Raw genomic sequence first — 26012 nt, 5'->3', positions numbered from 1 at the left:
GCCACAAGTGAGACAACACAGAGCAGAGTCCTTCATTGGAGCAGTGGCTTTATCATTACAATGTGGAGCAGAGTTCACAGAGTGCAGCTAAAGCAGTAGATGTGTAGTTAAAGTGCCATGGCAGACATGCATATTTTTGGACATGTTTTGTGTACTCAAGCGAGGGAACTTCTCTCAGGAGAGTGCTGTTAATGGAGGGAAACTAGGAGGTCGTGGAATCAGAGGATTGTGTTGTTTTAACTCCCTTTTTGCCCCCTTCTCTGGCTGAGTCTAAAATAGGTCAGGAAGCAGCAGAACCCCAATCAAGACCACAAACGCGGCCTCATTTGCAGCGTGCCTGCGCCATGCCAGGAGTTCAGGGTGTTTCGGAGTCGACTCGGCGCAGCTCGGCCCCACACTTCACTCAGCTTGCTTGCCACGAGGGCCCCCGCGAGCGAAAAAAACCCACGCAGCAAAACAACTCGCGCGTGACTATTTCTGAACAGTCCCGACGCTCGGCTCAGCCCTCTGCCGGTTCACAAGTCGCAACACAACATTTACACAACTAAACTCCTTCTGTGGTTTCTGTCCCTCTCAAAATACCTTAGTACAAAGTCCGAATGTTTTCTTGGCATGAGCAGACTCAGACAGGCTGAGCATAATGACATTTTCAGAGATAGGCTCTGGCTCTCTAAAATGCAATGCTTTTGACAGATGTCTCAGTCTACAATTACATAAATCAAGATACTCAGAATGAGAGGCAGGCACTGCACCGAGGGAGCTGGCTGTTGTGGTTTTAAGGGCAAAGCTATTGGGGAATATCAGGTTTTGCCAGTTATCTCTGCCACATCTCAGCTATCTAAACATCTCTGAACACGAATGCACATGCAGAGCAGAGAGTGTGCGTCTGGTGAGCATATGTTGTTACCAAACTAATTATGAGAAAATAAATTCACAAACTGCCTGTGTGTACTGACAGACCGCGGGAGCAGGGATCGGGCCATGTGGCCAAAAACAAACCGAATCTACATCTTTGCTTTTTCTGTTTTTATGATTTAAATTCCAAAGCCTTTCACTCAATAAGTGATGAGGGAGAAAATATACACACATGAAACGAAAAATGCTCTTGAGGCAGGTTTGATGGCACAGACTTGGGTTGTTTTTTGTTTTTTTTGTTGCACAATGCGTCATTACTTCGGAGCAAAGTTTTGAGGTTTTGTGGTTGGACATGTTGAGAGATGAAAATGCCTTAATATAGCAGAGCAGCACGTTTGTGTTTGATTTTGGGTAATGTCTATTTCAGGTGTTTATCTGGCAGCCACATCAGAAACTCTGCTACAGATGGGCTTTTTTTTTCCCCGATATTGACTCCTTTCTGGACTTTCAACATTTTCACAAGTTAAACTGCTCGGAAAGATAAAGTGTCTCTTCAAGGTGCCTCAATCAGGTTGTTCTTTACTCCACCTATTTAAAAAAAGATTAGCACAACACTAACTGCAGTGCATTGACATTTTTTTTTTTTTACTGAAATAGCCAATTCCCACAATCAGTCATTCTGATGAAGCCTCATTGTTTTTCCCCGCCCCCACTTTCTTTTCTCTTGCTAAATGTTTTTCCACAACAACATAACCATATAAAGATGGAATTCTTCAGATGATATCTGTAAATAAAAGAAATCCTTTGGACTGGTTTTGCCCATCATCAGTGGAAGCTGCCAAATACTCACTGGAGCCAAAATCGTGACGTGTCGTGGAGCCTGTGGAGCTCATGTGCTCCATCTCAAACGTTTAACTGTGATATAGCTGCAGACAAACCACAGGCACTGTAATTGGGCTGCTTCTGTTTTCTCATGCAACTTTATGATGCCAGTAAAGATTGTGGATGTTTATGGAAGTCGAAGGAGGGCTCAGCGATGTGGTGCACAATATTTCATTCTGATACGGCAAAAGTGACATTGCTCAGCTGCAGATGAGCAGAAGAGAAACCCAAGTGTTTTATCTGTGCAATGTTCTGCCTCAGGCCTCAAGAACATTTTCAGCTCTCATCGTCTTAGGCCCTGTTCAGACCTGGTAACATCTGTACTCACTGAACCTATTGCGGTGGTGGTTAGCACCTACGTATGACTACGGCTATTTACGTCAAACTTCCTGGGTTTTACTTTTCAAACCAGAAGACTATGACCATGTATATATATATATATACATCTCTTTGGTCTGTGTAAATTGAGTGAAAGGTTGAAAGACGCTGAGTAAGTCAAAGCTCTACTTGTGCTGCTGTAACATTCAAAAAAAGGGATCAGGGTTAATATAGTGGTGGTGGCTCCAAGTAAATCCTTGTACGAGTGCAAAAATAAGTGCAAAAAAGACTGTAAAACAGCCGTGGGTCTGAGGAGACACGAGTCTCTAGGGTCCCGAGGATTAATTGCATATATGCAGCTCAGGAATGTGGACATGTGTGTCCTCAAACTACCTCTTAAAAGTGTTTTTTTTGTGATCGGATCTGAGGGCGCATTCAGGTTAATCCCAGTCTGAATGGGGTCATAACATTTCCTCAGTGTATTAACCTCCGCTGAAGAAAGGAACAACATTTTTCACTCTCTCCACATCGATATGTGGGTTCAAAAATGGTCCTTCTACAAGGGCTGAGGTTCTACCTGGAACCATTTGCTTTGCCCTTTCCCGAAGAGGGTTCTTGGTAACACTAATGATTCCAGTAAGAACCATTTTGATCCAGAGAACCCTTTAAAACCCCTTTCTGAAGAGGTTCTTGGTAGAACCCTCCAAAAGGGTTCCAGGTGGAACCTTTATAAAAAGGTTGTACCTTTGTACTACTAAGCTCTTTTATTTCTAAGAATGTACTGGAAGATGAATAACCATAACCTCTGGTTATGGTCAACCTTAAGGACCACTAGAACATCGTCCAGACCACCAGAACGGTCTTAAGACAACTATAATATCAATAGAACATCATCAATCACAATCATAAAAAACCCCTAGGACAATGTAAAAGACTTAGTTACAACATAAGACCTCATGAAGGAACCAGAGAACCTTCTTTCAATGTTGTAAATAAGGATTTGTGTGACTAAGTTTTGTCACCAGTTTGTTGACTTTTATATTCCTGTAATTATAGTTTCTACAAGTCATCTTAATGTTGGTTGAGTGTGTGTTTGAGGAGAATGGACTATAATAAAGGTGTCAGCTGTGATTTTCCAGTTGCAAAATGTCGACATGGTAAACATGGTGATGGTGTGGAGGCTTCAAAACAGGAGTTTCTTATGATTCATTATGGGTGACATCAAGATTGGTTACCCACTTGCTTACAATACAAATGAAAAAGAAACAGCTCTGCCCACATAGACCTGAAGCACAAAGGAGAAGGACAGAACAGGAAAGAGGAAGAGTGAAGAGAGTTGTGAAAGAGTGTTTCAAATCCATAGCCTTTAGAATATGTACTGTAGGCCAGGACCTGGCTTTATGGAAGCTGCCATTTTGCTTCTATGGCAGCCGGAAAGAACAAACCAGTCAGAGAATGCATTTTGTGTTTTAAAGTGGAAGCTACACACATAAATCCCATGCCTGAACCAATGAAGAAGGAGAAGAAAATGACTTCCTTTCTGGTAAATTAAGGCTACTATAGTTCAATGACATGCCTGGGAAAGAGAGAGTGGTGAGTAGAGGACTCTTAAGGCCCTGGTAAACTTCCAACGCACAATATGCAGGCTGCAGATTCCAGTTTTTGGAACCGCGCGCAAAGAGCTTGTTGGGTGCGCGTGGATGGCACATGCGGGAACTGAACTTTTAAGCCTCGCTCACCAAGCAGAAACAAACATTTCAACAACAGAAGAATCAGTCGCCAAAAACAGTCGTCCGAGCCTCGACACCTGCCCGACCTTTCAGCTGCGAGCCGCTCGAACCAGACATGTACGAGGGAGCTGTAGCATCCTTCTCTTCTTTGGTAGGAATGCGTCCCATTCCCTGCGTCCAGACTTATACCGCCACCCGATGGTGAAAAGGAATACTACAGGACCCAGACGCACGGTGCATACCGGCGTCCACGATATGCGACACGCAATGTGACGCACTCTTCGGCATGGAAGTATACCAGGGGACTTTATCTTTGTTGCACTTTCTAGGCTAACCGTTAGATGTCAATAATTATTACACAGTGAACCTTTAAAGATATGGCTTCAATGGCGTTTAAACAGATTAAGGGGTGTTCCTTTTGAACTTCATGCATAAAAACGTAATGCTGCTCCTTTAAAATGACACACACGTTGTATTTAATGCTTAAGGTAGCAAAGTTTTTAATGGCTCGAATCTTATCACCAGACTCTTTTACCTACAAACAAAAGAGACTACACATCTCTCTCCATTCACAGAAACAACAGCAGGCCTTTGTCATGCACTTAATCTGCCTCTGCTGTGCTGATATGACAGTCAACAGGTTAAACTCTGCTCAGCTATAAATCACTTCCTCTGCCCGAGGCAGATTCTTTGAGACTGCAACACCTCAGCACAAGAAGCATAAATCAGGCTAAAATCGCCGCCTTGCCAAGTGTCAACAGATCAAACAAAGATGCACTCTTCTGTAAATCACCGTGAATGCTATAATTATGATTGCCCTAATATTTTATGAGCTTTATTATTGATAAGTAATAATGCTTTTCACACACCCACAGGTTCACAGAGAGACACACTTGTATGTAGGATTTCTTCCGACATGAAAATTCATGTTCCCAATGATTCTCCATAAATAATACTCAAATCAGCCACTTTATTAGGTACACGTGACAGCCAGTGGGGCCTTTCTGCTGCTGTAGCTTTAAAGTTCAACATGTTGTTTGTTCAGAGAGACGGTCTTCACCTTAGCTGTAACGAGAAGTTATTGGAGTTAATGTTCTATCATTTCAAACCAGTCCGGTCATTCTCCTTTGACCTCTGGCATCAACAATGATATTTTCTCCCAGAGAACTGCTGCTCCTTGGATATTTTCTCTTTTTTGGACCATTCTCTGTAAACACTGTGTCAAAAAAAAAATCCCAGTAGATCAGCAGTTTCTGAAATACTCAGTCCAGACCACCTGGAACCAACACCAATACCACATTTAAAGTCACTTAAATCACCTTTTTCCCCTTCATTCTAACGCTCCATTTGAACCTGAACAGTGAACATGTCTTTATGACTAAATGCACTGAGTTGCTGCCATGTGATTGGCTGATTCGATAGTTGCGTTTAAAAGAAGTTGAACAGGTAATATATGTGTGTAATATATAAAAATATCTTCCTGAGTAAAAAGATGAAACTTAATGTATTTTACATAGTACATTTTAATGGTCCTGCTGATATTGTTGATGCCAGTGGTGCCAAACAATGCATTAGTGTCAGATTTAACTTTTAGACACAAACAATGCCCTGATACAAAGCAAAGCCTATACAGTATTTAACAGTAGAGGCACTTTCTTTATAATACTGTGGGCCTCTGGGGATTCTGAGGTTTCAGTGCACATTACGGCGAACCAGTTTGTTGGCAATGCAGTCGTCTTATCTGTTAGATATTTGCGATACAAGCAGCTGAACAGGTGTACCTTATAAAGTGGTGAATGTAAAGTCAAATAAAATGTCGCTTGTGGTAGCTGTTCAATGTAAAAATGCCTTTGTGTGGCGTTTCTCTGTGGTTCATCCTCACATATTTGATATTAAGCTCCAAACACTGACCTGATATGAAGGATCCGGGTGCCATCTGACTGTAGTTGGCCCCTCCCATGAGCAGGGCGCTTGGCGGTGCAGGGGTGAAGGGGGCCCCGTAGTTCTGAGGGGTGGCGTAGGGTCCTGGAGGTATGGGCTGTTAAAGCAAAAAGAAGCTTTTATTTGTCATGTGTAAGAACAGAAGATATAACAATAAAGGGAAAAAAAGAAGACAAACCATGTTTGAGTTATGTAAGGTGACACAAGAAATCTGCTGACTAAGCAACTGTGGAGTGAGAAACCACAGGTGGGTGGGTGACAAGATAATGGGCTCTGTGTTTTCATTGGCCGCCCTCCACCGATTATTTTTCCACTGAGCGCAAGCAGCTGGAGCAGGTTTGAACATGTGAGCGCGGCTGTTTAAAAAATATGTCTGTATGTGTCATGCGTTGAAGAGCGAGCCGCTGACCGGGGGGGTGTGCGTCTCCGTGCCCTTGCTCGCCAGGCGGCTGAGGATGCTCCTCTCGGACATTTGCAGACGGGCGGCGATGGGCGGGACTCTGGACAGCGTGGCCGGCAGTCGCGTAACGTCGGCCTTCATGTCGCTCAGCAGCTCCTCCAATTGGTTCAACACTGCGATGACAGCAATATATGCAATAAACATTAGAATATTGACTAATATGAGGAAAAGACAACAGGCCATTTTGACATGTTCCTGTTCAGTTCAGGTAAGTTAAAGTAACACTAAAACAATGTTCAATTTAACATCACTTCAAATTAGGACCAAATACACTTTATATTTAAAGGTGCCATATGTAAGAATGTGGCCAAAAACGGTTACCACATTCAAATTCAAAATGCCAAGGTCTTTTAGGTTTCGTTTTCTGACATAACTGGCAACCAAACAGCCAAAACATGATTTGCAGTCTACCAAATCTTTTTTAATGCAAATATTTTGTCTGTACTGTTGTTGTTGGTGAGTTCAGTTTGTTGAACATTATTCCTGAGTCTCTGTGACATATTAGGAGGATTTTATGGCCAGTTGCCAGTTAGATTTATTACATAATGCACCTTTAACAACAATTGAACACTATTGTGTTAACTTTTAACTTTTTCTGTCTTACATGAAGGCTAAAAGAGGTAAATACACTCTGTAACAATGTTAAATGTCACTCTTTCAGTGTTGCTTAAACAACAACATAGGTAAATACACTCTGAAACACTGTTAAATGTAAGTCTTTAAGTGTTGTTTGAACAGAAAAGGAGTTAACTCCTTTTCCGTTCAAACAACACTGTTCAAACATACACTCAAAATTGTGTTAAATTTGACTGCTTTAGTGTTACTTTAACATTAAAAGAGTTAAATATACTCTGAAATGGTGTCAAATTTTCTATTTCAGTGTTAGTTGAACACTGAATAGGAGAAATACTGTTCGTGTGACTTTAAGATCCAGATTTCTTTTATTTTATAACATTGCATTATTTTATTGCGACTTAAACACTGAGAGTGAAAGATTTACTTTAGCTGCAGAATTTACTGTGTGCCATTGAACCAACATGCACCATGAAACCGAAGAAGCCGATTGGAACTCAGCCATCATTAATTTGATAATTTACAGCTGTGTTTTTCCCCACTGTGACCTGTCAAAATGGCTGCCGTGCTCTTTCTCAACAATTTTTTCACATTTCAGTTTTGACTCCCTGCTTATTCGGGCATTATTGATCATTGATACTGTTTTGATCTTGCATTGATTACCCAGCACAAGAGCTGATGCGTATGTAGTGGCTTGACTGGAAAATAAATGCAGGGAAAATGTTTTTATTTCATTTATTTGTCACAGTCAATGCAACTTAGAAGTTCTTCCTTGTTCTTTAGAGGTAATTTTGGTGACAATTATGTGGTTAAATACTATTTACTCAACACTTCTAACACTGTCTCAACTTGACAGAGTTTTAAAGGTTTCTCTGTTTATATTTTTTTTTTTTTCACTGGAACTCGACTGTCACATCCCTCACACGGACATTTGCAGAGTTCAGCGCAGTTACGTGCAAGAAATACAAGACGAGAACAAGAACAGTAGTGTGCTGAACATGTTATCTTTTTTTCGACAGAACAATTTAAACATGGACAGACTTGCCAGACAGGCAGTGAGGAAATGTTTGGAGCTATCACTTAACATCGTGTAAGCTTATCTCCTTGGCTTAACTGAAGTCCGCTCCAGGCAGAGCGCTATGGTTGCCGGTGCAGGAAACGCGGTGATTGCACAACAGAGCTGGCGAGATGTGTGGATGATGAGTATCTCTCTTTCATTGTGTTTGTTTGTGGTTATCAGTCTGTCGATCTCTTTCCACTTTCTCTTAAGCTTCTCTTTGTTTGCCTCTCTCAGTTTATATTAACCGAGCAGAGAAATTGGAGAATCGGAGATCTTTAGCTTGTAATCACTGGCCTTGTCGCATCATGTCTGACCTTTGTGGAGGACAGCATTAGCTGGCTTGTTGCCCGCCAGCGACTCCTTGCTGAGATGCTGGTGCGACTCTGCCAGGCACTCCACCTCTGCAAAGCGTGCATTGAGCGCCATAGCTGGGTGGCTTGGGTCCTGGGTCATGTTCAGGTAGGCCGCCCGCCGCAGCTGCTCCTCTATCACTAGCGCCTGCTCCAACAGCTGGAGCAGAAACGGGATCAAGAAAACAAAATGTCTTCAAATACAATGTTATAGTACTTATACATACTCTCGCCTCCAGCATGGCAGTATACGCAGTATCGACTTGTATTATCAAGCTGCTTAAAGAGCCGTTTCTGAGACCCAGTCATTTGATCTCACTGGAAACATGGCTGCCAGCAAGGGCAGAAGGGAAAAACAGGTTTTTAACAAAAGGCTCATTTATTAAGATCTATGCCTGCCTGAGTCTGTGCTATCGCAACAATTTTGTGCGCTGTTTTATCTTGCCACAAGACAGCATTTCCACCTGGAGACCGAAGTTTGGAAATCACTCACTATCCCACACCAAAGGCCATTGAGAAAACTGGTGTTTTTAGATCATGGAAACACAGGAGCTACTGGTGTACTGCTGCTTCTTTTTATAAATGTGTGATTTCAAAAACCTGTCACACAATATCATAACTAAGTGATGGAGGCAGCAGTGGCTTAACAACTAAAATAACTGATTTTGAGTGAGAAACTCGAGCTGGAAAAGGCCGTCTAATGGCAAGAAACAAAAAAATGTGCAAACATACCCATGAGATATCGTAGATTTCTGCAGGCCGAGATGATACTGAACATTTTATGAAGTGGTTTCAACCTATTTTTCCTTCTGTCTCTGCTGGCAACCGTGTTTAAAGTGAGAGCCAGTGTCTGGGTCTCAGGCTGGGTCACAGAAACTCAAGTCAGTGCCAATTCTTTACACAACCACACTTCAAACAACCTGTACGATCCATTTAGGTCATACGCTGCTGTGTACCAATTCCAAACAATACACTAAACAGACAAAAAAAATGTTTTTTGTCTGTTTGACATATTTCATATTTCAATGATTTATAGCATAAGCACAGTCCGAAATTGTTGTGTTCATAATGTATTACTGAGCATGATTCAGTGGGTTATAAACCACATTCATGCTAATGCTAAATAAATAAAAACAATGTGTCTAAAAACAATTTTTTTATAGAAAAACCCCAGCAGATCATTTAAGTGATATTCCGAGCACATTTTCTCCCATTACTTAGATCAAGAAAAGATGTGTGAGGTGGCCAGATTCTGTTTGAGGGAAGTGATTAGATTGTTTTTATTGTTTTTATACTGATAAAAACAACTCCTACCACCAAGATGGAATCGCTTCTCTGTAATCGGCCTCATTTGAACCCAATGAACTCAATCAGCTCACACCTGGAGCAGGACAGGATTCACAGCTGGTCTCTGCTGCAATACTTTTTCAATTCACACGTTAAGACATCACAATATTCTTAATGAAACCTGTGGATGGCTTTGTCAAACTTGTCGCCATGGAGATGTATTTATATACATTTATTTCTATAGGAAAATATACAGTAAAATGGAGATTAAAAAAGCATAATGTACGTCAATATTAGTGGTGGGAAACGCCAGAGACTTCACAAAACAGCATTGACACGTGCCACGCTACGATAACAACAATAACGCAGGATTAAAAGAAACTCCCAGCTGCAACTTATATTCAGAAAGGAAGAGTTTGCCAACAACTGTTTTATCTAATAAGACAGAAGTTATTAAATGTCATTTTTTATTGCTGCAAAGTGGGAGACAGAATGACAGTTATGAAAACCAAACTTAACTTTACAGTCTAGCCCAACATAATTACGTAATTCCTTATTAAAAAAATTCTCAAACTCATTTACAATCAACTTTGCATCAGTGCACTCCTAATATGTGTGTTATATACACATATATAGATATATAATGACTTTATACAGATTAAGCTGCTTTGATAAATGGATGGACAAACACCTGGAGGGATAATAGTGCACCCTCCATGTGCCGTTTAGCACTACTGTAACAAAAAGTATTGTTTTGATGGACAAATCTGGAAAAGAGCTTCAACTCGCAGAAGACACCGAAATAAAACTGTCAATTTCACTTTTTTTTGATGTGTTGTGGGACAACAGTATCTGTTAACACTTGCGCTCCAAACACATATTTTGCAGTCACACTGACAGTGAGTCACTTTGCGATGTTGGTCCAATAATGTCTGCTTAACATTAGCACAGCACATAGAATTATGGGAACCTTCGGGTTTTCTTTAAACTGAGACGTCTATGTCAAAGTATTTGGGAAAACATCAGATGAAGGAGGGTTGACAGAGCCTCAACTGTCACTTCATTCCTATAACAATTGTTTTAATTGAAAGAAAAAGGAAAATAAATCAGAGTGGAAATGGTTGTTTTGAGTGCTTGCATGCGGGTGCACCTGCAGCCTACGTTCACTTAATCACGACATTAGACAAACATCCTCCTCTGTCAAAGACTGAGGCTGCTCTGCACAGCTGAATTCACTGAAATAAGCATCACAGCTGCGGCCGCTGCTTGCACTGACAATAGTTCGAGGCAATTCATGACCTAAATGAAAACAGAGGACATTATAAGAATTCATTCGTCCAATAAAAAATCAAATCCACTCATAATAAAAACCCTAACATTGGCAACTCAATAAAGCCAATAAATAAGAGCCAATACAACACAGAAGAGCAATTTATATTTATGATGATAGAACAGTAACACAGGGAACTAATTTTTAACTCATCATTAATGAAATGACTTGCAAGGCTTTTAATAAAAGAACATGGCTTGTACAAAATCATCAGCACCTAGAAGCAAAGGAATGAAGTAATAATGTAATCTATAATCTGTGTTGTTTATCAGAGATGTTCTAAAGTCTCGGTTGGCAGAGCAACAGCAAAACATCTCATTCGGTAATTCAATCATGTGACAAACTAAGAAATTATGAAGGGGAAAGTGGTGTGAAATCATTTGAACTTTTTCGCTGACTCGTCAGTGCATGCTCAAGCTCAGTTTTTCGAGAATAATTTTGCGAGAGAGAGAGAGAGAGAATGATTACAAGAAACGGAGAGAGTGAGACAGTGAAAGAGATTAAATGAGGATGTTGAGGGCAGGATCTGAAACATGTGAGCCGGTCAAAAACAGGATGAGAGCTCTTCCAGAAATGCAGCGGTCAGCAACACCATCCGACCAACATGTGGGTCTAGGGGCATCTGTCATACGACCATCAAACAAGTCAGGTGACTGAAGACGCTGATGAGAAACGGTACTAAAATAGTCTGTCGGCATAGTTGGCCTCAGCATTAAACCGCAAGCCTTTTTTTTGACAGAAAACCAAGAAGTGTCATTGAGTGATTTGAATGCTTGGTTATTAAATCCTCTGATTTAAGCCTCTGCATTGTCTGTAAAATGAAAACAGAATCACGGAGGGTTGAGATATTATTCCAGGAACCATAAAAACCTACTTACAATTGACCGAAGTCAAACTTGTTGGCATGAAAATACAGAAAAAAACAAGTACAAAGAGCTCAGAGAGAACATAACTGCTAAGACAATAATCCAGAAAATGTACCCAATTTTATATCTTATATATGTCACATTTTTCATCATAACCTCTGCATTATGTTAGGTTAAATTCATGAAAATGTTTTTATTGGATCTGCGCCAAAATATCAGGTATCACCCTTCAACAAACTCTCAAGAAAATAGAGTCCTGCTACAAACAAAAAACAACACTGTCATGAAGTCAAATTATTACAATCACCTGATTCACCTACACTACCGTTCAAAAGTTTGGGGTCACCTGTACAATTTTTTTGTGTTTTCCATTAAAAGTCACACTGTAATTCGTCAAAAGAGTTGCAAAATGAATAGAAAACATAGTCAAGACATTGACAAGATTATTTTTTATTCAAAATAATAATTTTGCCCTTCAAACTTTGCTTTCGTCAAACAACCAGCAAAACTGTTTTCAGCTGTGCTAACATCATTGCACAAGGGTTTTCTAATCATCCAATAGCCTTCTAATGCGATTAGCAAACCCAATGTACCATTAGAACACTGGAAATGGGCCTCTATACACCTATGTACATATTCCATTAAAAACCAGACGTTCTGATTCGTTTAATGTTATATTCATTGAAAAAAGTGCTCTTCCTTCAAAAATAAGGACATTTCTAAGTGACCCCAAACCTTTGAACCGTAGTGTAATTGCAAAGTTTCATGACAATGTTTTGGGTGGACAGACACATTATTGCTACCTGTCAAGGTGAACCTGTAGCCGAGTCTCGTCCTACCTTAAAGCGTCGAGCCAGAAACTTGTTCTTCATCTCCAGGAAGTTGCCTTTATTCGCCTGCGACTTGAAAGGCTCGTTGACGATGGCGAACTGAGGGTCGTTCTGGATGTCCTGCCACCGAGCGTAGCCGTGACTGGTGCAAAGGTCAAGGGAAGTTAAGAGACTGTGCGCAGAAGAACTGTTAGTATCACGATAACTGTCCACTGGGTTGCTTGACAAGGCTTCAAATTTTACTACTTTGGTAAGAATTGTCAGAGGTATTGGTAAAAATGCGACAGATATGTTGTTCATCTACGTATTAATTACAAATCTGTCGAACATTTCGCTTGACAGGCTTCAATCTTGGCAGGTGACTTACTCAGGGCACCAGTGTGTGCAGTGCCAAATTATTGGCAGAAAAAGAATATACTATCCATGGGAATGTTTGATTAAAATACTTCAAAATAAACATTCATGGTCTTTGTAGCCTCAGAATAAGCCTTTTACATGTACTGGTCATTCTCCTCAGCCCTAAACAAGGCCCTGGGTATTTTCCATTCCATTCTGTAAACCCAGGAGATGATTAGAGTTCAGACTTAAATGGCCTTTCTTCCTCATTCTGAACTCGTCTTTACCACATCAACATGACCAAATGCACAGAGATGCTGCCATGTGATTGGCTGCACCTAATTAAGTGGTTGCTATGTGTACATCCTGTTAAATAGCCCTCTTCTTAGCTTCTTAGAGTGTCATCAGACAGTAAAATATCGTTGACCAAAATGTTGACTTGTTCATCAAAGCTGAACAATTCAATTTAAGAATGCTTCACTGCTAAATTGCAGTCATTTGAGCTAAATTAGGTTTTCAGGCAGTTTCTCTCATTACAGTTAACCAGAGGCCTCAGCATTAACTTGCACAACACAACAGTTTCATGTGAATGCTGTATGGCCATAATTACCATAATAGAGAGAACAACATGAACTAAATGACCTACTGGATCGGCTTCCAGCAGACACGGTTTAGTGTTTACAGAGTTCTAGCTGGTTTGTTGACTTATTACACCAGGATTCTGCCGGGCTGATAGAAACATAAACACACAGGGTCATCGCTCGGGCAACTGCTGTCAAGGATACATCACTATTCCTGCCAGCAGCCAGAAGTCATGTCGGCGGTGCCAGATCTCGTTCATCTTCCCCGAGGAGACGGCAGCCCGCTCCTCATTCTGCCAAAGAGTGTGCAGCTCTGCGGGATGAAGCCAGCATAAGGTAAAAATGAGGTTCATCTCAAAGTGCTTAGTGAGCTGAAACCTGGCTTCAGGTGTTTCCACAGCTTTTCAGGGTTTGTGATCAAGGTGGAGATCATTTTGGCTCATTGTTGCCTTTGTAGTGAAGTTCTGAGAAGCAATTTTTTTTTCCATGGTGTTTAGACTGCTTAGTTACGCCTTTGCTCAAACTTATAAGTTATTTTCACCTTTTCACCTTTCCAGGGAAGCCAAAATGTGTCTTCTTGTCAGGTTTTACATGTAACAGTTCATCTATTCATGAAACATGAAAGCACCATTGTCTGCAACTTTTATTAATAAACTCTTTTTGACTGGTCAAAAAAACTCCAGAACAAAACTTGATTAAAGGGAAATCACAGATTCAAAGGCATCCTGGATGCGTCTCCTGTGGCCACTTGCAAGAACAAAATTATGCTTTTAATGAGTCTGACTTTACAAATGTGCCTGAAGTCAAAGTGTTTGGTGCGTGTGTGTGTGTGTGTGTGTGTGAGCAGGAGAGACAGAAAGAGAGAGAAAAAGAGATAAGAGAAGCTTTAGTGAATCAAAGCTCTGCATATGCTGCTGTAACATGAAATCAAACGGAAGAAAAATAAATCATGTGATGATCAGTGGCTACAAATAAATGAATGTTCTGTACTGATTCATGTAAAAAGAGAAAGACTGAAACTGCAGTGGGTCAGAGGATGTCGGCTGAGTGGTCTCTGATGTGTCCTGAGGATGGATTGCGTTCATGCAGCTCAGAAATGTGGACTCTGGAGTCCTGAAACCTTTTCTGAACGTGGTTTTTGTGATCAGATTTGACAACGGATTCTCATATTAGGTCTGAATGGGGTCAGAAATGCAACAGCTTTTCTAAATCCACCGCAGGTAAATCAGTACTTACCAGTGAAGCCACCATCTGCGATGTTGAACATGAAGCGCGGTCGCTCAGTCGGAGGCCTCCCGTTGTTACCCTTGGGCGTCTCCTCCTTAGCTGCTTTGACGTCTTTCCCGGCATCCTTTTCACCTTTGACGTCCTCTGCTGCTGCAAATGACAGTGAGGGTACAATTTAGCACAAACTTGTCGTTATTGCGTTTCTGGCAGCGAACGTGGACAAACACCGACGCACCTTTCTTCACCTCAGTCACCTCAGACTTCTCCTTGGCATCTGTGGCTTCCGTCGATGCATCTTCACGTTTTTCTTTGTCTTTCTCCTGCTCCTCTGCCGCCTTCTCTCCTTCTACAGAAAATAAGACTCAGGGAGTTGATGCACTGCTCCACACAAAACCGCTTAATTTGCTTTTACACATCATATTTCTGTTTTTTTTTGCTACCTGATTTCTCTTCTTTACACTCGGTGTCTTGCGTTGATGTTTGTTTGGCCTCTTCTTTACTCTCCTCCTGCTCTTTCTTCTCCTCCACTGTGGCAGGTGAGCCGTCAGACGATTCTCTCTTCTCCACCTCCTTCACTTTGCTCTCCTCTTTGCCTTCAGCTTGACCAGGAGACACACTTTGCGGTCGCTCTTTAGCCACAGAGGAAATCTATGGGCAGTAGCGCAACGTGGTGTCAAATAATAAAATTACACTACATTAACACTTTAAGTCCCTGCAAAGTGATGAAAATATACACACACACACACACACACACACACACACTGACCTCCATGCTTTAGCAGGGGCCAAAGTACGCAAACGATGCCATTCATCGGTGTTTGTACAGAATATTTAATGTAAACTGGAGTTTAACATGTAGAGGAGTGATATTTTCACCATTTTGGTCACAGTTCAACAGCATACTGTACACAAACGCTGGTTTAGATACAGTCTCGCTCTGTTTCTTTCTCGATTAGTGGATAAAGTGGTAAAGTAAAGAGTTTTTCTGTGTGCTTTTCAAGGAAAGACACATTTTCAGCTAGAGGAGTTTTGCTAACTATGTCTCCAGTATGTCGTCAGGCCATATTTTTTGACACTCCTAACAAAAGCCCTGAACAAAAGACAGGAGAGAAACTGTTTTGAGTCTTCTACTGCATAATTTTTTACTCCAATGTTGGAATTTTACTTTCTTCTTATTTATTTTCTAACATATATCATGTGCTTTGACAAGAAACGCTGTATTTTCTTTACAGGGAGCAAGAATTGTTTTGTTTTTTTAATAATTAAAACATGTTTCTCTGATTGTTCAGCTTCTAAAAGGTGAATATTTTTGTGTTTCTTTGCTCCAGATAACTGGAAATCATTCAAATTGAATCATTTAGGTTCGTGGACATAACAAGACTTTCAAGGCCCTTGCTTTATGTAAAAGGCTTACAGTTTTATTTTTAAAGCATTCAGTTTCTACCAATAAACCCTTATCAATGTATAAATAAAACACAGTATGTTCACTGGTCACACAAATCTACAAATCAGAGATGTTATAGCTGTTGTCGTGTTTTGAAGACAGTGTCCCACCTCTTCAGGGTCTCCAGTCTTGCTGCTGTCCACCTCTTTTCCCTCATCCTTTTCCTTCACTTTCTCTTTCTCCGACGGGGTCTCACCTTCCTCTTTGTCCTCCACCTTCTCTCCCTCTTTCCCGTTCTTTTCTAGCTTGTCTGCTGGAGCAGGAGTCGCTGCACGTGTTCACACAAATACACATCGCTGTTACTGCAGGTTATATATTCAGCTTTATCACGCGACACGGAGCGCCCCCTGCTGCATCTGTTTGCGAGCATGTTCCATTACCTGGCTTGGAGGTGCACGGCGTGTTGTTATAGCTTGCGTCCGGCGTGGGCGTGGCCGTCTTCACTATAGGAGAGGAGGCCCTGGAGGACGCCTTGTCGACGCTGACCTCAGGCTTGAGCTCTGGGAGACTCCAGCGTCCGTTGATGTGCTCAAACTCCTGAATCTGAACCCAAGAACTCAGAAAGCTAAGCAAAAAATAATAAAAGAAAACACACATACTCGCTCTACCTAACATCATAAGCCCGCCACCCACATGCCGTTAGTCTGAAAGTATATATTTCAATCCCTGTGGCTTAGATAGTAGATCAGGATGTCAGCACGTTTAAACAATTAAACAACAAAAACACTACTTCTTCAGTATGAAAACAACAGATGTACTATTTATGTGGAATCACACTTATTTCTACACTTACACTTAATCACACTTGATTATAATCCTTAACAAATGCAAGGAGCCAAGTCATATTTGTTTTCTAAATTATTTACAGCTGGCAATTTGTTTTATCTGTCTAATTGTTTACTCTGCTACAACAACATCAGAGCTGCATTAAGTTACTGCTAATGTAAACCAAACATTTTCCAGCAGCTGCTGCTCGCCGTGAGCAAAAGTCAACCAAGCAAAACGCAGCTTTTGTTGCAAAGCGGTCGCAGAAAAAGCCGAATAAAACGTCGTATTAATCACGTCCGACACAGAGCACAACAAACAAAACGCACCACTATAATGTCAATAAGCAACACAATTCTGCTGTACAAAGAATGTCAAGTGATATATTTACACCATTTATGAAAGTTTATTACTGTGTTGAAAAACAGCCCATGGAACTATGGGACTTGACTTTCCCTCAATATGTATAAGTTTTAATCTAACAATGTTCTCTTATTAAAATTCCAGATTAGAAAAAAGCCATGTATATTGGTTATTAAAATAATGTCTATATATTTAAAGTATGAATGATCAAAATGATCACTATGATGAGTCTAGCAGTTACAGAATTCCACTTGTAACTTGCTAAAGTAGAGTTTTAAGCCCTTAGGCTCACAGAAGTCAAAATGATGTAAAAAATCTCAATATTGAACAAAAACATACACTTATTGTTAAACTGGATGTTCAGAAACAACAAACTGAAACAGTATATGATGGAACATGGTGTTTCAATCTCCTCACTTTGAATCTTTCCTTATTTGTTTAGTAGCTCATATTTTATTCTTGACTTTTTAAACTTTTTCTGTGACTTTTCATTCATGCAAAATAAATGTAGTTATTCATTCATTCACAACTAAGAGGGTGAACAACTTTGTTCCTGACCTTCTTCTTGACGAGGGACATGACGCCGATTCGAGTGAGGACCGGCTGGCGACACAAACCCTCCCTTGGGACGCCGTCTGCGAACGTCTCCGCGCCGTCGGCCACTGGCTCACACAAGTGACGCATAAAGAGCGACACATAAGCTCTGTCAAAAGATGAAGAAGACAAGAGATAAGTGGAAAAGGCTTCAATGTCAATCAATCAAAGTATTTTTTTATATGGTGTTGGTGCCATGAGTAATTATAGGTAGGAACCTTTCTTCCCTGGTAAGGTGTTTCACCTAAATGGGGAAAACTGTTTTTGTTTTGGCATGAAAGTTACATGAAGGTCTAAACACTGTAGAAATGATGCCAAGTAAACGGATACTAAGAAGTTTTGTGAATAAAAACAAATTGATTGACGTTTTTCAACTGCTAGTTTGAGTCCGACTTTACATAAAATACATAAAATGATCAATTTGGTCTGTTTTTGCCATGTTCTTTAGGTAAATAACCCTGCATTCATCTGAAGAAAAATTCAACAGTTTAACTTAATGACTCTGTACACAGGTCTCTAGTAGTAGTAGAAAGTGGATGATTGATGATTTTGAGTAATAAACTCATTGGCATCTTGACAATGTCCTGCACGTATAGCTATTCAGACATTTGCCTGTTGAAGATGTTAAAATGCATGTAGCTAGTTTTGTAGGTTCAATATTATTACTCACTTTTGCCATAAGAAATATGCAAAAAAAAACCATTAATTAAGGTTCGATTGATAATTTTCCTTCACAATTAAGTGGATTCAGTTCCAAAACAAACTTGTTGTGATTGTATTTACAAAGGCAATACAGTAATATAATTGTAATACAGTAATGCAACCGTATCAGTGCTGATACCAACTGATATCATTGATTTTTAAATGAGTTATGATGTAACTTAAGTGTGTGTAAACAGTTTAAATCAGTATTTTGACTTACTTGAATTCTTTTTCAGACTTGCCCCTGAGGTCTCTCACCAGCCACTGAGAGGAGAAAGCGTCCTGAGATGGCATCCCCCAGCGCATCACTGCGTTCAGGAAAGCCTTTCGCTGGCGTGTGTTAAAGCCCAGCACCTATTGGTGGAAATTATATATATTATGGATATCCTTGATAATAAAAAAAAAAATATTACTGTCTGCACAGCAAAAATAAAACCAAGGAGCGAAAGTAAACTAAGCAAATATCCATGTATTTCTTACATTTCTCCAGAGCTTGTCTCAATAGTCCTGACTGCCTAATAATAGCAAAATAAACATGTGTGGGTCATTATAATCATGTCCACCACCACTATCTGGATGATGAATGAGCTTGGAAGGTTCAGTGTTGTTGGCAATGAAACAGCTTTGCTGCCATCTCCAATTTAAGGATGTTAGATTGCTTGAAAAATATCTAAACGTGCACTTCAAATCACACTAAATCAGTTTAAATGAGAACCGACTGATTCCAGTAATGTCGCAGTTTTGAAAAATGGCTCAAATGAAAGCAGGACTGGTTTTCGGAGCGATGTACAGACCTCAAGGTTACCGCCAACTCTGGCCAGAAGTGGAGGCAGAGGTTTGTCCTTGTCATTCCTCAACTGGCGCCTTGACTGCCTTCGTCCTGCAGATTAGAGTAAACGTTTGATCAGTGTCTTTGTGTGTTGTAGGTTTTAGCACATTTTGCAGGACTTGATTTAAATGTAAAGTTAAAAAGATACACAACAACGTTAAATCAAAAAACTCCTGAAACACTTGGAGCGTCTAACTGTCTGAAGTAGAAGGTGGATGGTGGTCTGCATTTTTGGCAGCCGGATTTGTTTGACTCTGGCAGGCAACTGTAACAACTAAATCAATTTCAAAGCATAATTTAACACAGACCTGATACTGTGAGTCTTACAACAGACATATTTTATTGTTCACGAGCAACTCTGCTTGATGTCTCCCTCTCCCGAATCTCTTTTTTACCTTCTGGCCGATCGTCAAAGTCGTCGTCCTCCTCCTCAGAACCCACCGAATACTCGGACTGGTTATCTGAAATGTCAGCATGCCACTCTGAAACAGCACACGGTGGTCTGTCAATAGGCCAGGCCCATTCACGTCCACTGTACATACAGTTACTCAAACAGACGACAAATCATCTTAAATCCTACAACTTTTGCAAGGATCAAACAAGTAATAGAACAAATCTTTGTACGACTACAGAAAAAACTCCTGGGATCATGTAAGAGAGGTGTTTGTAAGCTATTTTCTGCTGCTTATATGACGCACAAAAACAAGAGCTACTCGCATCTGTCATGACGCAGCTCTTGAAACTTAAAATTCCTAACGATGAAGAACTGAAGTAGAGAAGAAGAAGAACAGAAATAGGAGCAGACTCCTGTTGTGAAGCTGCAGGTGCTGCTGATAAAGAGGAAAAGTCAGAGAGAGACGGTGGAGGACTGCTAATGTAGTGTTACATACTACATAGTGTTAATGTAGTGTCCTATTTTAACATAATAGATTTTTATTTTACATCAATTATTAAAACTATAAAAGCACTCGGAGAGCGCAGACCTCCGCCAAGGCAGCTCAGTGCCTACAAAATAGCGATAAAAATATCGATAGCGTCTATGGATCAGGACCTAAATGTAATCACTTGTTCCTGGTCCCATTACGGACATTTCCTGAAAATTTCATCCAAATCAATCTGTGGCTTTTCGAGTTATGTTCCAGTAGATACAGGATTATGGGAGTTTAATTGGCAAGAAAATGCGGTCCAAATACGACCCCTACCTTGGTCTTCCTGCGCCGCGTCATTGTAGTTGACAGGCTTGCGGTTCCTCTTGCCTTTACCCAGTTTGCTGGCGAGGTCTTCTTGCTGCTGCTCATAGTGGTGCCGCAACAATTTCTCCCAATAATCTGGATCCACGTTCTCCTCCTGTTTGATGATCTCCCGTTCGATCTCCTCGATCTGGAGCGTGAGATTAAGAACACGCAGGTGAGATAAGACGCATTCATATTCTGTACGACTACTGAAAAGGATGTGCAGTGAACATTTTGCTCACAGAATTTGGGGGAAAATGCACTTAGCCTTGAAACGCAGATGAAAGACTTCATGCAGTTGACTAAGACATACTGCAGAGCTTAAAACAAGATTACACAGCCTTTCATTTGGTGTTAGAGTTAATGGTGCACATGAACATGCTGTCTGGAATGGAAAGGAACATCATTTACACTGAAACCTTCTGGCACCGTCAACAGTAACACAGATATTCTTAACCCGTGGGCTTTTACTGATCCTCAAAACATTTCTCAGCATATCTGTTTTTTTTTTCCCTGGGCATGTCTGCGTTACACTTAATTGTTTGGAATGCAGCGAGCGCTTCCGGTGTATCTATTGATTACACCGGACAAAAAAGTCGTCTTAGTGTTTTTTTTTTTTTCAACTTTTCGCTTATGTGAATTATTTGTTGAACTTCCTTTATTCAAATAAAGCTTCCACAACTTAACTGTCCACAAAACGCATCTTAAACCCCATTTTTACTCTTTGGCTTTTGACCCAGTATGAAACGTTTGTTTTTATCTTTATTCTAGTTTTATTGTATGACCTGTTTATTTGTGTTGTTTTTATATTTTCTACAGTATTTTTTATTGTTTTATCTTAGGTCTATTAGGTCACACGTATGTTTTATTTAATCATTTATCGCTGGATGTACAGCACTTTGTTTCTGCTGTTGTTGTTTTTAAAGTGCTTTAAAAATTATTGGACAACAGCTGGTGAAGGAGACGATGCTCCTAAAAACACCTCTGGATTCTTCCACACATTTTTCACATGTTTTTAAATGCCATACTACGTGAACGCCCCTAAACCCTTGAACTTCCAAAGGGAGAAGGAAAAGAAACAATGTTGTTAGCGTTTGCTCACAGGTACTTGCAAAGATTGTGCACTTGGCCTGGAAACGCACAAGAAAGATTTCGTGAAGTTGACTTAGACATTCTCCAGAGCTTGAAAGCACAAGATTAAACAACCTTTCATTTGGTGTTAGAGTTAATGGTGCACATGGACATTTTCTCTGGAATGGAAACGAACATCATTTCCACTGAACCGTGAAATGTTGGCACCGTCGACTCACATATTCTGAACTTGAATCCTCAAAACATTTGTTACTCAGCTCCAATCCTCACTCCCCTATCAACTATACACATCAGGCATCTAACGATTATTTTCATTCTTGGATAATCTGCTAATTATTTTCTTGATTAACCAATACATCATTCGGTTTCAAAAACATAAAGGTCAGTGTCACACAAGAGAAAGCAGCAAAAACTAGAGAAAACCTTTTTTTTTTGCAATTAAATGGTTACAAAAACTTTTTTTTTTGGTAAAAGCCAAATGCCATGTGTCCTGCTTGATGTTGAATAACGAAGACAACCGTGGACAAAAAATAATAAATTGAAGGCACTCAATATTCAGGTAAAATTATGTTATACATACACGACTGTTCAAAAGTTTGGGGTCACTTAGAAATGTCCTTATTTTTGAAGGAAAAGCACTTTTTTTTTCAATTAATATATAATTAAATTAATCAGAAATACACTCTATACATTGTTAATGTGGTAAACGACTATTCTAGCTGCAAATTAATATTATTTTTTATTATTCATTACAGAGCACTTTTCTAGACACCCAAAGCGCTTTACAAATTGGCCATTATTAATTAACACATTCTCACTGGTGGTGGTAAGCTACGTGTAGCCACAGCTGCTCTGGAACAGACTGACGGAAGCGTGGCTGCCAATGTGCGCCAAACGGCCCCTCCAACCACCACTATCATTCATACATACATTCATTGCATGTTTTTTCGAACTGTGGGAGGAAGCTGGAGAAACCCGGAGAAAACCCACACACACACGGGGATAACATGCAAACTCCTTGCAGAAAGGCTCTTGTTCCAACTGGGGCTCGAAGTTGTTCCAACCGGAGTTTGAACACAGGAACTTCTTGCTGCAAAGGCGAGAGTGCTAATCACTACACCAACCATGGGCCCAAATGTCTGGAATATATACATAGGTGTATAGAGGCCCATCTCTCCAGTGTTCTAATGGTACAATGTGTTTGCTGATCACGTTAGAAGGCTATTGGATGATGAGAAAACCCTTGAAAACCCTTGTGAAATTATGTTTTGCTGGTTCTTTGACGAAAGGGCAAAATTATTATTTTTAATAAAAATCCTTATTTCTAATCTTGTCAATGTCTTAAAGGTGCATTATGTAATAAATCTAAAGCAACTGGCCATACAATCCTCCTAATATGTCACAGAGACATGAATAATGTTCATATAACAAACTGAACTCACCAACAACAACAGTACAGACAAAATATTTGCATTAAAAAATCTTTTGCAGACTGCAAATCATGTTTATGTTTTGAAATCATGTTTTGGCATGTGGCGCCATCTACTGCCGTCTACCAATCATTGCAGTCAGTAGAGTCTCGGCTGCCGAGCAACCACAGGTTGCCAGTTACGTCTGAAAATCAAACCTGAAAGACCTTGGTAATTAAATTTGAGTGTAGTAACCGTTTTTTGCCAAATTCTTACATATGGCACCTTTAAATATATTTTCAATTTATTTTGCAACATCTTTTTGATGAATAAAAGTGTGAGTTTTAATGGAACACACAAAACAATTGTATATGTGACCCCAAACTTTTCAACGGTAGTGTATAGGCAAACATAAAAATAAATGGCCACTTTGTAGGTTCACCTGTTTAACTTCTTGTGAACACAAATATCTAATCAGTCAATCACATGACAAGACGAGCTGATGAAGTTAAAACTGAGCATCATAATGAGCAAGAAAGGTGATTTAAGTAACTTGGAACATCTGAGTATTTCGGGGAAATGGAGATTTTCAAGCACGACCATCTCTGGGGTTTACAGAGAGTAGTCTGGAAAAAAGGAGAAAACATCCAGTAAACAGGAGTCCTCTGGGAGGAAATGCCTTGTTGATGCCAGAATTCAGAATTAGGATTACCAAACTGGTTCAAGATGAGATAAAGGCAATTGTTACAACCAAGTTATGCAGAAGACCGTCTCAGAAAAAAAAAAAAAAAAAAGTATTCTTTTTTTTGTCCATAGTTGTCTGCACTTTTGTGTACTGTATGTGTGTGAGGACATTACTTGGGGTCTGCAGGGAGATATATAACAATAATAATAACAATAATAATAATAATAATATAGAATTATAAAACACAAAGACATCATGCCTGGACTGAAACAAACATGATTTATGGACATGCACATGAACCCATAACCAATCTGGGAGACCCTCTGTCTACTTTAATATTGTGTGTGTGTGTGTGTGTGTAATGTGTAAATAACAATTACACTTAGCAATAACCTCCCACTTCCTGTCCACCCTGACCTGATGGCCAGTCCACAACACTTTGGTCTCAACACAAAATCCTCCCTTCCTGCAACCTTCCTGCAACCTTCCTCCCACTCCTTCCTTCATTCACAACCCTGTTATATGTCCATCCTGCATGGCTTTAGTGTATAAACGCCTTTTATACCTTTTCATTCAGCGTGTCAGGGTGTGAATTGATACGACTGTGAATGCTTAATATGTAACACTGTGTAAGTCCTTCCCCCTCACCCTGGAAGTTGGCAGATTTCTAAGTGTTCAGTGAAAGTGAGACACTCAGTATTCTCTGTTGTCCTCATTAGGATGTCACCTCCTTAAACTGAATGAAAAGTATTTTCAAATATCTATAAATGCTATGATGCACTGATGATGACAGTTTAAGTTTAATGTCTATATGTTTGCTACCTGTGTTCGTGAATGTGAATGTGTTAAAGTATTGTTTTGCTGATTTCTTTATTGGAAACACTAAAGTCATCCTTTTATTTTTTTATTATTACCATTATTAACATTTCAAACTTTTTATACTTTAAACGTCAAAGGCAACGACTACTCAATCAATCAATCCAAATTTCTGGTAAGAAAGCTGGTAATTTCCCTCTCACCTTATCCTCCTCTCGGACCATGTACTGGGCCACTTTAAAGGAGCTGAGGTACTCGTTCATGTTCTGGACGTCTGAGTCGTCTGTGGCGTCCTGGCTTCGGTCCAGCAGCCTCTCAATGGCCGTGCTGTCGTAGTGAATCACGCTGCCCTCGTCCTCAACTTTATCCCCTGTGTTGTTTTTCATACCTGTCGCATGTGTGAGGGGGGTAAAAAAGTGGAATTGATTAGTCTTTTTCTTCCAAAACCAATGTCACATGTTCAAATGTTCTTGTCAGAACGACACTGGGGGTTCTCCTCTGGCCAAATGTATCCAGAGAAAATGACATTGAAGTGAGTGTGTTGTGACAAAACAAGTTTATTCAGCAGAGGAAGCCTGCCAAATCTCCCCCATTAGAATCAACGCCATTCCAACTTTGACCCAAAATCACAGTATTATTACTTATTTGAAATAAAAAGCCTGATCTCATTTGACAACAATATTCAGTACTGCTTCTCGACTTTCTAATTTAAAATTTAAATATATATCTGACCTTCTCCCTCATCCTTGAAGAGCTCTTCTGTTCCAAACTTCAGGATGTCGTCCAGTTCCTGTTTGCTCATGGAGCCAGCCTTGGATCCCAGGCCAGGCCGGACCACCAGGTGGGTCAGCATCATTTTCCTCTTGGCCACTTGAGTGATCCGCTCCTCCACACTGGCTCTTGTCACAAAGCGGTAGATCATCACCTTGTTGGCCTGACCGATTCGGTGAGCTCGACTGAAGGCCTGTGTAGAGAAAGGCAAGAGCAAAAGAGTGAAGACAAGTGAACGATTTAAATGTTGAAACAAGGCAGGGAAGCTGCCGAGTGAATGAAATAGCCAGGCTGTAGCACCTGAATATCGTTGTGAGGGTTCCAGTCAGAGTCGAAGATGACGACGGTGTCTGCTGTGGCCAAGTTGATGCCCAAACCTCCTGCTCTGGTGGAAAGCAAGAAACAAAACTGACAAGCACCAGGAGCTGGAAAAAAGAGACAGAAAGTGTGTTAAAGAAACAGTTTGTTGAAATTGCCATAGACGTATGTTAATCAAAACATTAACTAAAAGGCAAACAACTAACTTTTTTTAAGATGAATGAATTTTTCGCCTTGTTTTATCTCTTCTTTTTGCTTCGTCACAGTAACCACTCATGTCCTGTGTTAATGTTTGCCACTTTTATAACGTATAAGCCATAAGAAGCAAAGACAATTTGTGAAAGTGAGGACAATTTGGCTCATGTT

At 40.2% G+C, this 26012-nt stretch overlaps 1 protein-coding gene across 5 annotated transcripts in view; it reads right to left on the bottom strand.

The window, feature by feature from the left end:
* chd3 (chromodomain helicase DNA binding protein 3) overlaps nt 1-26012 on the bottom strand; it is a 54888-nt gene that overhangs the window by 10783 nt on the left and 18093 nt on the right. For 3 of the 5 annotated variants that reach the window (XM_083909015.1, XM_083909011.1, XM_083909013.1), the window contains exons 22-39: nt 25629-25753; nt 25290-25521; nt 24761-24945; nt 20526-20703; nt 19719-19805; nt 19289-19374; nt 18715-18848; nt 17757-17901; nt 16451-16613; nt 16181-16338; nt 15067-15274; nt 14862-14972; nt 14636-14776; nt 13604-13712; nt 12492-12624; nt 8134-8329; nt 6136-6299; nt 5697-5823 (exon numbers count right to left, since the gene is read on the bottom strand). In XM_083909015.1, coding sequence (XP_083765141.1) covers nt 5697-5823; nt 6136-6299; nt 8134-8329; nt 12492-12624; nt 13604-13712; nt 14636-14776; nt 14862-14972; nt 15067-15274; nt 16181-16338; nt 16451-16613; nt 17757-17901; nt 18715-18848; nt 19289-19374; nt 19719-19805; nt 20526-20703; nt 24761-24945; nt 25290-25521; nt 25629-25753 — 2682 coding nt within the window. The remainder of the gene's footprint in view (nt 1-5696; nt 5824-6135; nt 6300-8133; nt 8330-12491; nt 12625-13603; nt 13713-14635; nt 14777-14861; nt 14973-15066; nt 15275-16180; nt 16339-16450; nt 16614-17756; nt 17902-18714; nt 18849-19288; nt 19375-19718; nt 19806-20525; nt 20704-24760; nt 24946-25289; nt 25522-25628; nt 25754-26012) is intronic. The other 2 variants (XM_083909012.1, XM_083909014.1) reach the window with 2 other exon arrangements.

This window comes from Microchirus variegatus (assembly GCF_963457635.1).
Source record: "Microchirus variegatus genome assembly, chromosome: 2".
Taxonomy (NCBI): Eukaryota; Metazoa; Chordata; class Actinopteri; order Pleuronectiformes; family Soleidae; genus Microchirus; species Microchirus variegatus.
The sequence above is the reverse complement of the archived record's forward strand: the minus strand, read 5'-3'. Positions and strand labels throughout refer to the sequence as shown.